This window comes from Henckelia pumila, chromosome 1, assembly GCF_033568475.1.
Source record: "Henckelia pumila isolate YLH828 chromosome 1, ASM3356847v2, whole genome shotgun sequence".
Taxonomy (NCBI): domain Eukaryota; kingdom Viridiplantae; phylum Streptophyta; class Magnoliopsida; order Lamiales; family Gesneriaceae; genus Henckelia; species Henckelia pumila.
The window spans coordinates 60,194,794-60,211,223 of NC_133120.1; the positions used below are offsets into that span (position 1 = coordinate 60,194,794).

Sequence of the window (16,430 nt, forward strand, 5' to 3'; positions counted from 1 at the left end):
GTGGGGTGCGCGCTCTATGGCTTCGAATTGTCCAATTTTCTGCGACAAAACCTGTGGAAAAGTAAAACCATATCAACTCTCAAGTTACGCAAAATTAATAAAGTAAAAACTAAGATAAAATGACAAAAGAAATGAATGAAATAGAGGTGTAAAGACGAGAAAAATAAAAATTTGGGTTGCCTCCCAAAAAGCGCTTGGTTTATAGTCGTCAGCCCGACTGGATGCTATGAGTTAATCAATCTGTGGCGGATCATCGAGTGTGAGATCATGTGCATCCTCTTCCTCATTCGCTTGGACCCCTTCAAAGTAATGCTTCAGGCGTTGGCCATTCACCTTGAATATTTTCGACGTTTCCAAGCTCTTTATCTCTACTGCACCATGAGAAAAAACATTAGTGATAACAAACGGGCCAATCCATCTAGAACGCAACTTACCTGGGAATAATCGAAGTCGTGATTGATATAACAAAACTTTTTGACCGGCTTCAAAGACCCTTCTAGAAATCATCTTGTTGTGGAAAGCCTTTGTCTTTTCCTTATAAATCTTTGAGCTCGCATATGCATCATTGTGTATCTCTTCTAGTTCTTGTAACTGCAGCTTCCTGTGCGCTCCACTCTCATCCGTCTGCATGTTAAAATTTTTAATAGCCCAGTAGGCTCGATGCTCCAATTCGAAAGGCAGATGGCATGGTTTCCCAAAAATCAACCGATATGGGGACATCCCAATCGGTGTCTTGAACGCGGTTCTGTATGCCCACAGTGCATCATCCAAGCGCAAACTCCAGTCTTTCCTAGTAGGATTCACTGTATTCTCGGCCATTCGATTGCGGCTGATACGCAGTGGAGAGTTTGTGAAAGAGTGGGTGCCCGGTGAGCCAACTTGTGGCTAAGGGCTTTGATGACTCTTTGTATAAATAATCTTTTGTTTAATATTATTTACACTTTTATTAATGGCAATGACTTTATCTTTCTTCATATTGTTATATTGTGATATACTATTGTTGTTTTGATAAAGACCTTGAATATACTATAGTGTATGTAAGATGTGGTAGAACATGGAGATGTCTATCATGAAACATATCTTATAGTCACTGTATATTCTAAACTGTTCCTAGTCGATTGAGCCGTCCGATAATAAGGATAAGGATCGCTCGAGTTTGAGACTAGCATTTGCGATGCAGAGTACCACGTTTCATTGGTAAGGAACATAGAGATGTTCGAAGCATGCAAATGGATATTCATATGATGAATGATCGAACTACCCTATCCGGACTTTCCAAGTGGTTATCACTTATCGAGTGGATAAAGTCCGCGGTTTTGGTTGTACACCATTAGTCCTTACTACTTGAAACATCATTGAGACTCTATATGCTAGTACTGTGCTTTGACTCGTTTACCGACTCTATTGGGGTCATCAGGTGTCGGGATTGGGTATAGTTACAACACATATAGGAGTCGATGCTTTGTTGTCAAGGATTCACCACATGCTTGCGAGTGTGGATATCCTATGCGATCTAAGGAGATATTAGTGTGACGAATCTCTGGCCAGAGTACATGATGTGATTTAAGAAATGGTTTCTTAGTAGCACATGCGATGTCACTATTTGATCTTCAAGATGTATTGCATAGTTATCGAATCTTGAGCGACTCTCGATATACAAATGGTTGTTGATTCGATCGGGATATATGGATAAAGGGACCGTACTGTACGCTAACCAAAATCTATTGGTTCTTGTAGGCACTATCAGTGATACCTAGGGAATCATGGGGCGATGTTGCTAGACGCTCTTACCATGATTCGATGGGCAAGTCGGAAATTGTTGTTCCGAGTCACAAGGAGTTGTGAGCCCACGGCTAGCTGTATCCCTGAACCATTGAGGGTCACACAGTGTAATGGATTTTTAATCCCCGTTGAGATAGTTAAATTTAAAGAGTTAAATTTAATGAACAAAGAAGTTGGACTTCTTATTTAAGAGTAGAGGAGCAAGATTTCCTAAAATGACATAGGGATGGACATTTTTGGAAACCACTGAATTCGGATTCAGAAAAATTTATCTTGACTTTAAAAGGTGCAGAAATGGTTTCTGTGCACATTGGTGAAATCGGTTTATCAATCGGAGTCATGATGAATTTTATATTAATTTCTGAACATGCGGGCTTTGCTTGTCGGGCTTGAACTTATGACTAATGGGCCCTAAGCTGTTAGTGGCCTACATTATAAATAAGTTATTGCAGTACAGAAATTATACACAACAGGTCATAAAATAATTTTCAAAAACCCTAATTTTATTTATTGTGGCCGCCGCCCCCTCTCCCTCTGCTTGAGAAAAATCCAGCCTGTGATTTTGAATTACAGTCTGGTTTAACGGATCAAATTTGTTAATCTATTCGTAGAAACTTCTGATAGATTTTCTAGTGCAATCTATCAGAGGGATTAAATATCCGTTCGTGGACCTGATTGAAGAACAGTTCGTCCATCAGTTCCAGGGATATACAACAAGAGCAGAGAAATCTGTTGGTGTCCAAAATCTCGATTCGAGATTAAAGGTAAAAATTTTATAATTGTTATTTAATTTTTACACACACAATTTAATCGTAAGGTTGATACCTATTATGGAATCGTTCCATACAAAAATTTTAAACTTCCGCTGCACCGGGTATCAATCCTAATTGATCTGATCGCCGAGTTTTCCCACAGTTTGTGCATCACATGATATCTTTTCAATAAACTAGCCACAGTCCGGTTTCAGAAGTGCGTTCCTCTATCACTAATGAGGGCTCTTGGGATTCCAAACCTAGAAAAAATATTGTGTTGAATGAAATCTGCAACCACTTTCGAATCGTCAGTACGAGTGGCTTTGGCTTCCACCCATTTCGAGACATAATCCACAGCAAGTAATATATAAATAAATCCGTACGAACTAGGAAAAGGACCCATGAAGTCGATACCCCATACATCAAAGATTTCACATATTAAAATGGGTTGTTGAGGCATCTCCTTACGCTGGGATATATTACCTGTCTTTTGGCATTGAACACATGACTTACAAAACATGTAAGCGTCTCGAAATATGGATGGCCAGAAAAATCCACAGTCCAATATCTTCCGAGCTATTCTTTTTGCTCCAAAATGGCCACCACAAGCATATGAGTGACAAAATGTGAGAATTGGGATTACCTCGCTTGCAGATACACATCGCCGTATGACTTGATCAGCGCAGTGCTTCCACAAGTATGGATCATCCCACATATAATATTTAGCATCACTTCGGACCTTATCTTTTTGTGCCTTAGAGAATTCAGATGGAAATCCATTAGTAACTAAATAATTCACAATATTTGCGTACCATGGTAATTCCGTGCTGACTGAAAATAACTGCTCATCAGGAAATTCTTCTCTAAACTTCAGCTCTTCTTCAACATGAACTAGCCGACTCAAGTGGTCAGCCACACGATTTTCAGTTCCTCTTTTATCCTTAATCTCCACATCAAATTCGCTCAGCAGTAGTATCCATCTTATTAGCCTTGGCTTTGCCTCCTTCTTCGCCATCAGAAAACGAAGAGCTGCATGATCAGAATAGACAATAACTTTAGCACCAAGTAAATATGAACAAAATTTTTCTAAAGCAAAAACTACTGCTAAAAGCTCCTTTTCAGTAGTGGAGTAGTTTCGTTGGGCATCGTTCAGAATGCACGATGCGTAGTAAATAGCGTGCGATGCTTTCCCAACTTTTTGTCCCAATACCGCTCCTACGGCATAATCACTGGCGTCACACATGATTTCAAATGGCTTGGTCCAATCCGGTGGTTGGATGATTGGCGCTGAAGTCAATGAGTCCTTGAGTTTATCAAAAGCAGTTTTGCATGACTCATTGAATTCAAACGACACATCCTTCTGCAGCAGTTTGCACATAGGAGATGCAATCTTGGCAAAATCCTGAATATACCTCCTGTAAAAACCTGCATGGCCAAGAAAAGAGTGCACCTCCCGCACACTTACGGGGTAAGGTAGAGACTGAATAATATCAATTTTTGCTTTATCTACCTCTATCCCCTTAGATGAGACGACATGACCCAACACTATACCTTGCCCAACCATAAAATGACATTTTTTAGAATTAAGAACTAGGTTGGTTTCGACACACCTCTTAAGAACTAGAGTAAGATTAGACAGACAATCTTCAAATGAGTCACCATAGACAGTAAAATCATCCATGAAGACTTCTAATATGTGCTCTACAAAATCAGAAAATATACTAACCATACACCATTGGAAAGTAGCCGGTGCATTGCATAGTCCAAAGAGCATGCGGCGGTATGCAAAAGTGCTGAATTGGCATGTGAATGTCGTTTTCTCCTGATCTTCCGGTGCAATTGCAATCTGAAAATAACCAGAATAACCATCAAGAAAATAATAGTAAGGATGACATGCTAACCTCTCAATCATTTGATCAATAAAGGGGAGAGGGAAGTGGTCCTTTCGGGTTCCTGCATTAAGCTTCCTATAATCAATACAAACCCTCCACCCATTTTGAATGCGGGTGGGAACCAATTCGTCGTCCTTATTTTTCACCACTGTAATTCCATTTTTCTTGGGTACCACCTGTACCGGACTGACCCACTGACTGTCAGAAATTGGGTAGATGACCCCAACTTCAAGTAGCTTCAGAATTTCAGCTTTTACCACCTCCATCATAGGTGGATTCAACTTCCTCTGCGGTTGATGTGAGGGACTTGCACCATCTTCCATCAGAATTCGGTGCATGCATGTGGAAGGGCTAATTCCCTTGATATCTGCTATGGTCCACCCAATAGCAGTTTTATTCTCTTTTAGAACCTTGACCAGTTGTTCTTCTTGCTCGGCTTCCAAGCTGCTGGAGATGATGACAGGTAGCGTTTCTCCTTCTCCAAGGAACACATACTTAAGGTGGGTTGGAAGCGTTTTTAGCTCAACCACTGGTGCCTGCAAAACAGATGGAAGGCGCCGAGTGTTAGAGATCGGTAAAGACAAATAAGATACATCACCTGACTGTGGTAGCTCAGGAGCACTGTTCAGAATATCCTCAATTTCATCCACTTCGCGGCTGCATCTAATTCCTTCTTCCGTCTTCATAGTGGGTGCTGTAATAGCCACCTCTAGATCATCTTTTCCTGCATGCTCAAAAACATCTTGGGCCAAGAAATCCACAATGTCAACAGAAAATACACAATCATCACTATCAGGAAATTTCATAGCATCATAGATATTAAATTCCACAACCTCGCCATCAAATTCCATAGTGAGTGTGCCACTGTGAACATCAATTTTAGTCATTGATGTTTTCAAAAATGGTCTTCCTAACAAAATAGGACTATTATGATCATCATTTTCCATGTCTAGCACATAAAAGTCTGCAGGAAAAACTAACTCATTCACTTGCACTAGCACATCTTCGACCACACCCCTAGGATATGCATTTAACCTATCAGCTAATTGTATGAAAATTCCAGTCTTATTTAGTGGGCCAAGTTTCAAGGATGCATAAATAGAGTATGGCATGACATTGATTGATGCTCCTAGATCTAACATGGCCTTTTCAAGTATAATATTTCCTATAGTGCATGGGATGGAGAACATACCTGGATCCTTGCATTTGGCGGGTTATTTTCTTTGGATCACTGCAGATACATTCTCACCTAACTTCACTTTCTGACAACCCTTCAAAGTCTATTTCCTCTTAGCTATGCACAACTCCTTCAAAAACTTTGCGTATCGAGGTACCTGCTTAATGGCATCTAGCAATGGAATGTTAACCTCACATCTACGAAAAGTTTCATATAACTCCTTAATTCCCTCACCTTTCCTAGAGTCCTTAAGAGCTAAGGGGAAAGGGGCAACAGGCTTATATTCAGATAGAGGAGGAAACTTACCTCTTGGCGAATCATCCTTGGATGATTTTTCCTCAATTACCTTTTTCTCTTCTTCGTGTAGCTTCTCTTTGGGCTCAACCTCAACTTCCTTCTCCTTCATTTTCAACTCCTTCCCAGTTCTTAAAGTTATTTCACTGGCGTTCTCTCTTGGGTTCACCACAGTTTGAGATGGCAGACTGTTGGAATTTTGTGCTTCCAGCTTGTTGATTGCTGTAGCGAGCTGTCCCATTTGAGTAGTTAAGTTTTGGATACTTGCTCGGGTGTCCTGTTGAAAAGATGCAGTATTAGTTGCAAGTTCCTTAACTATCTTTTCAAGAAACTCACCTGGTGCAGGAATCTGAGGGCGCTGCTGTTGTGGTTGAAATGGTGGCCTAAAAGCTTGATTCTGCGGTGGAGCCTGAGGTCCAGGTTGAATTGCTTGTTGATTCCCGTATCTAAAATTAGGATGATCCTTCCAACCAGGATTGTACGTGTTGGAATACGGATCATACTTCCGTTGTGGTGGTTCAGGAAATCATCCAGTAACGTTTACCTGTTCAATCGATTCCTCTTGAAGTGTAGGACACATATCAGTGGCGTGTCCTATTGCAGCGCAGATGCCACATGCCTTTGCAGTCTGTCCATTCCCTACAGCCATCTAACGCACAAGAGTGGTTAATTCAATTAATTGCTGTTCAAGGGAAGAGACATTTACCTCATTGTTTCTCCTCGGTGCATGATCAGTTCTGTTGGTGCCAAATTGCTGAGAATTGGCAGCCATATTTTCTATTAAGTTCCTTGCTTGCACCGGAGTTTTATCTACAAAAACTCCTCCACTAGCAGCATCTAGCATACTCCTGTCATGAGGTAGCAAACCTTCATAGTAATATTGAATTAAGAGGTTTTCACTTATCTGATGTTGCGGGCAACTAGCGCATAGCTTTTTGAACCGCTCCCAATACTCGTGAAGTGATTCCTCCGTCATCTGCTTGATCCCATAGATCTCTTTCCTAATGTTTGCTGCTCTCGATGCCGGAAAATATTTTTCAAGAAAAATCCTTTTCATGTCAGTCTAGGTTGTAATCGATCCAGAGGGAAAGTAGTATAGCCAATCCTTAGCAGCACTCTTCAAAGAGAAAGGAAAGGCTCGAAGCTGGATTTGCTCCTCTGTTACTCCATGTGGCTTCATACTAATGCACACTACATGGAACTCCATCAGATGCTTATGAAGATCTTCACCTGCAAGACCATGGAAAGAAGGAAACAAGTGAATTAATCAAGATTTTAATTCAAATGTAGCATTATTTTCTAATGGGGAAAAAGTAATGCATAAGGGTTGTTGATTCAAATCTGGAGTGCCCAATTGTCTGAGGCTCAGGTTTGCATTATCAGCCATCTCTTCTTCTTCAGGAAAAGCAGCTCGAGCAGCGGCTTCTTGTTGTTGCCTACGAAGTTCTCTCCTTCGATTGTGCAAGGTTCTTTCAATTTCCGGATCGTAGAGAAAGTCTTCCTCAGTAAAATCACCTGAAAGCATGAACTAAAGAAAAAGCTAGAAACAAAGAAAAAATAGAACAGAATGAGAATAACAGAATAAAACAAAAAGAAAGCAATTAAGAAAAAGAACACAATAAATTAACACTGTTCCCTGGCAACGGCGCCAAAATTTGGTAGCGCTTATCGCGTACGATCAAATTACCCGACTCAATCAGATAAACAAATTAATGTAGTAGTGTGAGTAAGGATCGTTCCCACGAAGAAAGGGAAATTTAAAAGTGTTCTTTAAAAGAAAAATGGGGGGTTTTCAAGTTTGGATTAACTACTAAGAAATTTAAGCAACTAAAATTCACTGGCATGCAAAAATTAAATAAAGATTGGGGAAATTCAATAGGAGACAAGCCTTGGTTTCGGTCAACTACACCCTTGATTTCATTCATTCGATCATCGATTATCTAAAAATCTTTAATCACATTGAATATTCATCATTGGAAATTAAATTCCTGTTTTACCTTAATCTTAGTTAATTAGACACAAGCGTTCTAAGATAACCCTTATCAATGAATCAACCCAATACAAGCGATTAGATTTAAACTCACGATAGCATGCAAACTAGTAAAACTGATAAATCTAGACAACTCATACACAAGCGGATGAATTTAGCCTAGTCAATTATTATCCCTACAATTCCTAACCTCACAAGCAGAAGATTATTAATTGTAGTTGCTTCGCAAATCAGATAATTTGAACAATTACGGATTCAAACTCTAATTTAGCAGTAGATTATATATAAGAATTATCAGGTGATCAATCTAATAATCAAACATACAATCATGAAATAAATCAGAATAATACTTGATACTCAACAATAATCAAATTTTGTAAAACATGAATCTCTCGAATAAATTAATCAAGGGCTTCGTCTTCTTTAACCAAGTATTAAAAACTAACCAACACAATTCATGAAGAACAAAGTAAAAATTATAAAAAAAGGGTGGAATTCTAGAATTCTTAGAAAAAACCTAGTCTCCCTCCTACGTTTCCTCTCCTTTCTTCAATAATAAAACTATCTCTATTCGTAACAAATCGTCCAAAGATAAGCCTAGGAATTAAAACAAGAGTTTTCAAAACATAAAATTCTTCCAAAAATAAGTCTGTGCGACCGACGGGGCGGGCGCTCCATATAGTGGCGCGCGCGCTCAACCTCTACGCTCTTCAATTCCTCAGAATGGAGCGCGCGCTCATTGTTCCTGCGCGGGCGCTCAGTATCAACGCACTTTCTCCTCTTTTCTTCTCAGCAATGGCACGGGCGCTCATTGGTATAGAGCGTGCACTCAACCCTCATGCAAAAATTCCATGTTCCTCTAGATCATCGCGTGGGCGCGCCACTCAGCAGGGCGGGCGCTCCTTGCTCTCGAATTTCTCCTTTTCTTCAAATCTTTAAGCCTTCAATTCTTGATTTTTTCTTCCCTCTTTTGCACTTATATCCATCAACTCGATTCCCACGCCTTGTTTCCTTCATATAACAAAAACAACAGAAAAGCGCATAAAATCGACCAATAAAACACAAGAGTCAAGCACAATACTAACAACATAAGCGCATAAAATGCACTTATCCGTCGCTTTGGAAGCTAGAGTCGGTATAGCCTTTCAATTTCAATTATCTTCCTCCATAAACCATGAATATATTCTTAGTCCTTCTAAAGTACTTAAGAATATCCTTCATGGCTTTCCAATGCATTTGACCGGGGTTGGCCTGATATCTGCTCGTGACACTCGGAGCAAAGGCTACATCCGGTCTGGTAGATATCATCCCATACATAACACTACCTATGGCTGACGCATATGATATGTGTGTCATTTTCTCTATCTCTTCGTCAGTCTTGGGTCACATAGACTTGGATAGAGAAACTCCATGACACATAGGTAGATGTCCTCTCTTGGACTCATCCATAGAAAACCTTTTCAATATGGTTTCGATGTAGGTTGCTTGAGTGAGTCCTATCATTCTCTTAGATCTATCTCTATAGATCTGTATCCCTAGAATATAGGATGTCTCACCCAAATCCTTCATCGAGAATCTACCTGATAACCATATCTTTGTTGACTGCAACATCCCTACGTCATTCCCAATGAGTAGGATGTCATCAACATAAAGCACTAAGAACGTCACCGCATCCTTAACTACTTTCTTGTACACGCACGGTTCCTCCGGGTTTTTGATGAAACCAAAGTCCTTTATTGTTTCATCAAATTTCTGGTTCCAACTTCTTGATGCTTGTTTGAGACCATAAATTGATCTCTGAAGCTTGCATACCTTATGCTCGCTTCCCATGGATGTGAATCCCTCGGGCTGCATCATATAGATTTTTTCCTTAATGTTTCCATTAAGAAATGCAGTCTTCACATCCATTTGCCATATCTCATAGTCATACCATGCTGCTATGGCAATAAGGATTCTTATGGACTTGAACATTGCGACTGGTGAAAAGGTTTCATCATAGTCAACTCCTTGTCTTTGAGTATAACCTTTTGCTACCAATCGTGCCTTGTAGGTAAGTACCTTACCATCAGGCCCAAGTTTTCTCTTGTAGATCCATTTACACCCTATTGGAACAATTCCATCGGGAGGATCTACTAAAGACCAAACTTGGTTTGTATGCATCGAGTCTATTTCCGACTGCATAGCTTCAAGCCATAAATTAGAATCCGCATCAGAAATTGCTTCCTTGAAGTTTCTTGGATCACATCCAATGTCGGGTTCACTTTTATCCCCTTCAAGAAGAAGACCATATCGAATACGAGGTCTTGAAGTCCTCTCGGATCTCCTAGATATAGGCGTGTCCATTGAAGGTTCTTGAGGCGTGTGGTCGTTATTTTGTATCTCGGGTTCTTCTCGAATTTCTTCGAGTTCCATCATCTTGCCTTTATTATCTAATAAGAACTCCTTCTCCATGAAGGTGGCATTCCTCGAAACAAACAGTTTTGTCTCATAAGGATGATAGAAATAATATCCGATTGAATTCTTCGGATATCCTACAAAATAACATAAGGTGGATCGACTATCCAACTTATCTCCCACTATCTGCTTCACATAAGAAGGACATCCCCAAATCCTTAAGTACAAATACTTAGGAGCTTTGCCATTCCATAACTCGTATGGAGCTTTATCTACTGCTTTAGTGTGGACATTGTTCAACAACAATATCGCCGTTTCAAGCGCATAGCCCCAAAATGAAGGTGGGAGCTCAGTAAAGCTCATCATAGATCGAACCATGTCCAACAAAGTTCGATTGCGACGCTCCAAGACACCATTCAGCTGAGGTGTCATAGGAGGAGTCCACTGAGAGAGAATCCCATTCTCTTTTAGATAGCTCAAAAACTCGGTACTTAAGTATTCTCCACCTCGATCCGATTGAATTGTTTTAATACTTCTACCTTGTTTGTTTTCTACTTCAGCCTTGAATTCTTTGAACTTTTCAAATGATTTAGACTTATATTTCATTAAATATAAATACCCATACTTCGAATAATCATCAGTAAAGGTAATGAAGTAGGTGTGACCAAATTTAGTACCGATACTAAATGGTCCGCAAACATCTGTATGGATCAAATCCAACAGATTTTGACTACGCTCAGGCTTCCCTTTGAAAGGAGATTTAGTCATTTTTCCTTTTAGGCAGGACTCACAAGTAGGTAGAGAGTTAATATCAGACATATCAAACATGTCCTCTCCCACTAGCTTGTTCATCCTCCTTGAGAAAATATGACCTAGCCTAGCATGCCAAAGGTTTGCCGGGTTTTGACTATCGTTTTTCCTTTTATTTGTTGTTACCGGTTTATCAACATAATTAATTTGAACATCTTTTAATTTTAAGTTATATAGATCATTTTCAAGTTGTCCATTTCCAATCAAACATTCATTCTTGTAAATATTGCAAATCTCATTCACAAAATTACAAGAAAAACCATCTCTATCAAGCATAGAAACAGAAATAATGTTTTTAAATAAATCTGGCACAAATAAAACATCTCTAAAAAATAACTTAAAATTTTTCTGCAAAACTAAATAAACGTCTCCCACTGCTTTGGCTTCAACTCTGGAACCATTTCCGAGCCTCAGCTGGGTCTCACCCATCCTAAGCTTACGACTTCTTGTCATCACCTGCAAATCATTGCAAATGTGAGATCCACATCCGGTATCCAATACCCAAGAATTAGTATTAAGTGAAACATTTATTTCAATGTAAAACATACCCTTTGCAGTTCGCAACTGCTCGAGGTATTCCTTGCAGTTACGTTTCCAATGACCGGGTTTCTTGCAGTGATGGCAAACATCTCCAGATATGTTCACGTTTGAAGCTTTTGTCTTGGCCTTCTTTTGTGGTACAATTTTCTTGGGTGGGGCAGAACGTTTCTTACCCTTTTCACTTGGCCCCTTCTTGGAGTAAGAAGAGGAGCCAACCAAGAGTACCGGTTTATTCTTCTTTAATGTGGCCTCATAAGACACAAGCATATTGACCATCTCTTCAAGGGTGGCCTCTATCTTGTTCAAATTGAAGTTCACCACAAATCCGTCAAACGACGAAGGAAGGGAAAGAAGCAACAAGTCCGCATTTAGTTCATGCTCCAAAGTCAAATCGAGTGTTACCAATTTTTCAATGAGCCCAATCATGTGTACCCCATGCTCACGGACCGAAGTCCCATCTCGCATGCGGCATGTCATGAGCTCTTTGATGGTGGCATACCTCTCCGACCTTGACTGAGCTCCAAAAAGTTCCTTGAGGTGCATGTGTATGTCAGCAGCATTCACGGCATCCTAAAATCGCCTCTGGAGTTCATCAGACATTGAAGCTTGCATATAGCATTTAGCCTTGATATCATGGTCCCACCATTGGTCAAGTTTTGCCAATTCTTCCGGACTTATATTAGCAGGTGCTTCCTTTGAAGGATTCTTTTCTAACACGTAGAAAATTTTCTCCGAGTTTAGAACAATCTTTAATTTACGGAACCATTCCGTATAGTTTGCGCCAGTCAATTTGTTTTGTTCGAGAATTGAGTATAGTGGATTTTGCGAATTCATTGTAATGAAATACTGAGAAAAAACAGACAATAATCAGTGATTGTTTAATTAATTTTCTAAGACATAAAATATGGCGAAATTTAATTTTATGAATTTCACTCCCACTATTTTAACGATTTCACTACCCTCTAGTGAAAACGGGAAACTTGTTTCCTTAGTGGGAACATGGAGTCCAATTGACAAACTATAGTCCCGAATAATATAAGCCAACCATAATTTTCAAAAGGTAGAGCCCAATTGCTTCCAAAGCAACCCCCATGTTTTTACCTCATGTCCAATAAGGGCCCAATAATATGACGCCGTTTAATGTGACATGTCAAGATAACCAATCAATATTAAGTTGTGATGGACGGTCGCCATGTGGATCCCCCAATAATATGAGCCAATCCCATGGGAGTTCCACCCAACTTACAACATGTGTCAATCCAATGTACAGCTTTCCGACGAACGGGCCCCCCCAATAATATGAGCCGGACCGTATCCGCGGGTAGCATGTCATACATTGATCGTTGATGGAAGGTAGGAACATTTAAACTATATTTAAATTCCCTTTTATAAATCTTGATATCAATTTTAAATCATATTTAAAATGAGGGATTTTAATTTTTTTTGAAAATTTGTCTCATCATGCAATTTATGTATGCTTGCGGGATTCATACAATTTAGTCTAAACATGCATACATCAATAATATCATATATTATTTAAGGATGATCGATCCCATTATCTAATCGATCCGTGGTTGCCAATCACGAGTCTAAGTCCAATCCTAGGTGATATGCAAGTATGCAATGCAATCCTATTACATTGAGCTTCCATTTACATTTCTTCGGTCTTTATCGTCTGCTGGGCCCACCATTGTCTTCAAATCTTTATCTCCCACTAAGTCTAACAAATTTACAATAAATTTCGACGACAAGTAGGGGATACATATTTAAGGGGTGGGAACGGGCCATAAACCAAGCCCACTTTTTATTACAAATGACAATTCAAATTGGGCTATAAACCAAACCCATTAATAAAACCCAACAACAATAAAACCAAATGTAAATTACCAAACATACACCTAAAACATTGGTCATGGCAATCGATCATCCCTTATCCATTAATTAATTTAATAATTAAATAATTGGATAACATGCAATGGCATCATAATTAAAAGATAAAATCAAATTTTATCTTATCCTTTCATAAGATCATATCTTATCATCAATTGTACCAAAATAATTGATTTTATAAAATCTAATTTAACAGATAAAATTTATAAATTTTCCAAAAATTCAAATTTATCCAAAAATCAATTTTAAAAATTTCGGACTCGAACAATTCGATCCGATGCCTCGTGGACCAATCAAAAATTTTTTTCGATCGGACCAAAAAACTAAAATTCCAAAATATTAAATTTTTTTTAAAAAACAATTTAAATTTTTCCCGGGCTACCCGGGACAATCCCGGCCAGCCCGCGCCCCAAAATGGGGCCTGGGCTGGGCAGCGATGGGCTCGCTGCCCTTGGGCAGCGCCCACCGCTGCCCAGCGATCCAATCGCTGCCTCGGGCAGCGACAATCGCTGCCCGATGTGCCCATTAAAATTTTGTTTTTGTTTCAAAAAACCCGAGGCCAAAAATTTTGTACAATCAATTAATTTAATCATTTGATCTGAGCAACCTGTCTCTGATACCATTGTTGGAAAACGTGTTCAGATCAATTAAGAATTGATACCCGGTGCAGCGGAAGTTTAAAATTTTTTTATTTTTCGAATGGAACGATTCCATATCATGGGTATCAAAACTTTACGATTAAATTATACAAGTAAAAATAAAATCACAATTAAATTTTTACCTATTCAAGCAACTGCTTGATTATGGACACCAACAGAATTTAATCTGCTCTTCTTGTATATCCTGGGAACCGATGGCTTCACGATCAATCTCCGGAATAAGGTCCACGAACAGAAAACAAAAACCCTCTGATTGATTGCACTAGAAATCAATCAGATGTTTATCTTAGAGAATAAACAGATTTGATCTGTTAATTCAGAATGTAATTTTTCGTAAAAAATCACAAACCGAATTTTCTCAAGAGTAGGAATTTTCGAAAAATCCCTTTTAATATATTGTGTGTATTTCGAAAATTGCTAGAATGAATTGTCTCAATTTTCGAACACTACACATGTATTTATAGATAATTTCTAGACTAGATTAAGTTATAATTGTATTAGGACTCTAACTCCTTAGGGCCCACAATCCATAACTTAAGCTCAACAAGCCAAGCCCGTTGTTATAGAAATTAATATAAAATTCATCGTGACTCTTATTAATAAACTGATTTTACCAATGTACACAGAAACCATTTCTGCATCTTTTAAAGTCAAGATAATTTTTCTGAATCCGAATTCAGTGATTTTCAAAAATGCTCATCCCTATGTCATTTTAGAAAATTCCACTGCCTTTAATTAAGAAGTCCAACTTCTCTTTCATTAAATTTAACTCTTTAAATTTAACTATCTCAATGGAGTTTAGTAATCCATTACTTGTGTGACCCTCAATGGTTCAGGGATACAGCTAGCCGTGGGCTCACAACTCCTTGTGACTCGGAACAACAATTTCCGACTTGCCCAACGAATCATGGTAAGAGCATCTAGCAACATCGCCCCATGATTCCCTAGGTATCACTGATAGTTCCTGCAAGAACCAATAGATTTTGGTTAGCAGACAGTACGGTCCCTTCATCCATATATCCCGATCGAATCAACAACCATTGGTGCATCGAGAGTCGTTCGAGATTCGATAACTATGCATTACATCTTGGAGATCAAATAGTGACATCGCATGTGTTACTAGGAAAACCGAGTAACCTAAAACACATCATGTACTCTGGCCAGAGATTCGTCACACTAATATCTCCTCAGATCGCATAGGATATCCACACTTGCAAGTATGTGGTGAATCCTTGACAACAAAGAATCGACTCCTATATGTTTGTGTAACTGTACCCAATCCCGACACCTGATGACCCCAATAGAGTCGGTAAACGAGTCAAAGTACAGTACTAGCATATAGAGTCTCAATGATGTTTCAAGTAGTAAGCACTAATGGTGTACAACCAAAACCGCGGACTTTATCCACTCGATAAGTGATAACCACTTGGAAAGTCCGAATAGGGTAGTTCGATAATTCATCATATGAATATCCATTTGCATGCTTTGAACATCTCCATGTCCATTACCAATGAAACGTGATACTTGGCATCACAAATGCTAGTCTCAATCTCGAGCGATCCTTATCCTTATTAGCGGACGGCTCAATTGACTAGGAACTGTTTAGAATATATAGTGACTATAAGATGTGTTTCATAATAGTGATCTCTATTTATTCACTATCTCATCTTACTTACACTATAGTATATTCAAGGTCTTTATCAAAACATCAATAGTATATCACAATATAACAATATGAAGAAAGACAAAGAAAATGCCATTAATGAATGTAAATTATATTAAACAAAGATGTGAATCCTTGACAACAAAGCATCGACTCCTATATGTTTGTGTAACTGTACCCAATCCCGACACCTGATGACCCCAATAGAGTCGGTAAATGAGTCAAAGTACAGTACTAGCATATAGAGTCTCAATGATGTTTCAAGTAGTAAGCACTAATGGTGTACAACCAAAACCGCGGACTTTATCCACTCGATAAGTGATAACCACTTGGAAAGTCCGAGTAGGGTAGTTCGATAATTCATCATATGAATATCCATTTGCATGCTTTGAACATCTCCATGTCCATTACCAATGAAACGTGGTACTTGGCATCACAAATGCTAGTCTCAATCTCGAGCGATCCTTATCCTTATTAGCGGACGGCTCAATTGACTAGGAACTGTTTAGAATATATAGTGACTATAAGATGTGTTTCATAATAGTGATCTCTATTTATTCACTATCTCATCTTACTTACACTATAGT

The 16,430-nt window shown here is 38.9% G+C and overlaps 1 protein-coding gene across 1 annotated transcript; it reads right to left on the reverse strand.

Moving 5' to 3' along the window:
* Nucleotides 1-231: 231 nt before the first annotated feature.
* Nucleotides 232-819, reverse strand: LOC140863208 (uncharacterized). The gene is made up of 2 exons (XM_073266469.1): nt 435-819; nt 232-371 (listed from the first exon to the last, which is right to left on the reverse strand). The coding sequence occupies exons 1-2, from the start codon at nt 817-819 to the stop codon at nt 232-234; spliced, it is 525 nt and encodes a 174-aa protein (XP_073122570.1).
* Between the last annotated feature and the right edge of the window lie 15,611 nt (nt 820-16,430).

Excerpts from the sequence above, each read along its gene's own strand:
- LOC140863208 (XM_073266469.1), bottom strand. The coding sequence starts at position 819 with ATGGCCGAGAATACAGTGAATCCTACTAGGAAAGACTGGAGTTTGCGC. Across the intron at positions 372-434 it reads ACGACTTCGATTATTCCCAG|TAGAGATAAAGAGCTTGGAA; the intron begins GTAAGTTGCGTT and ends CTCATGGTGCAG.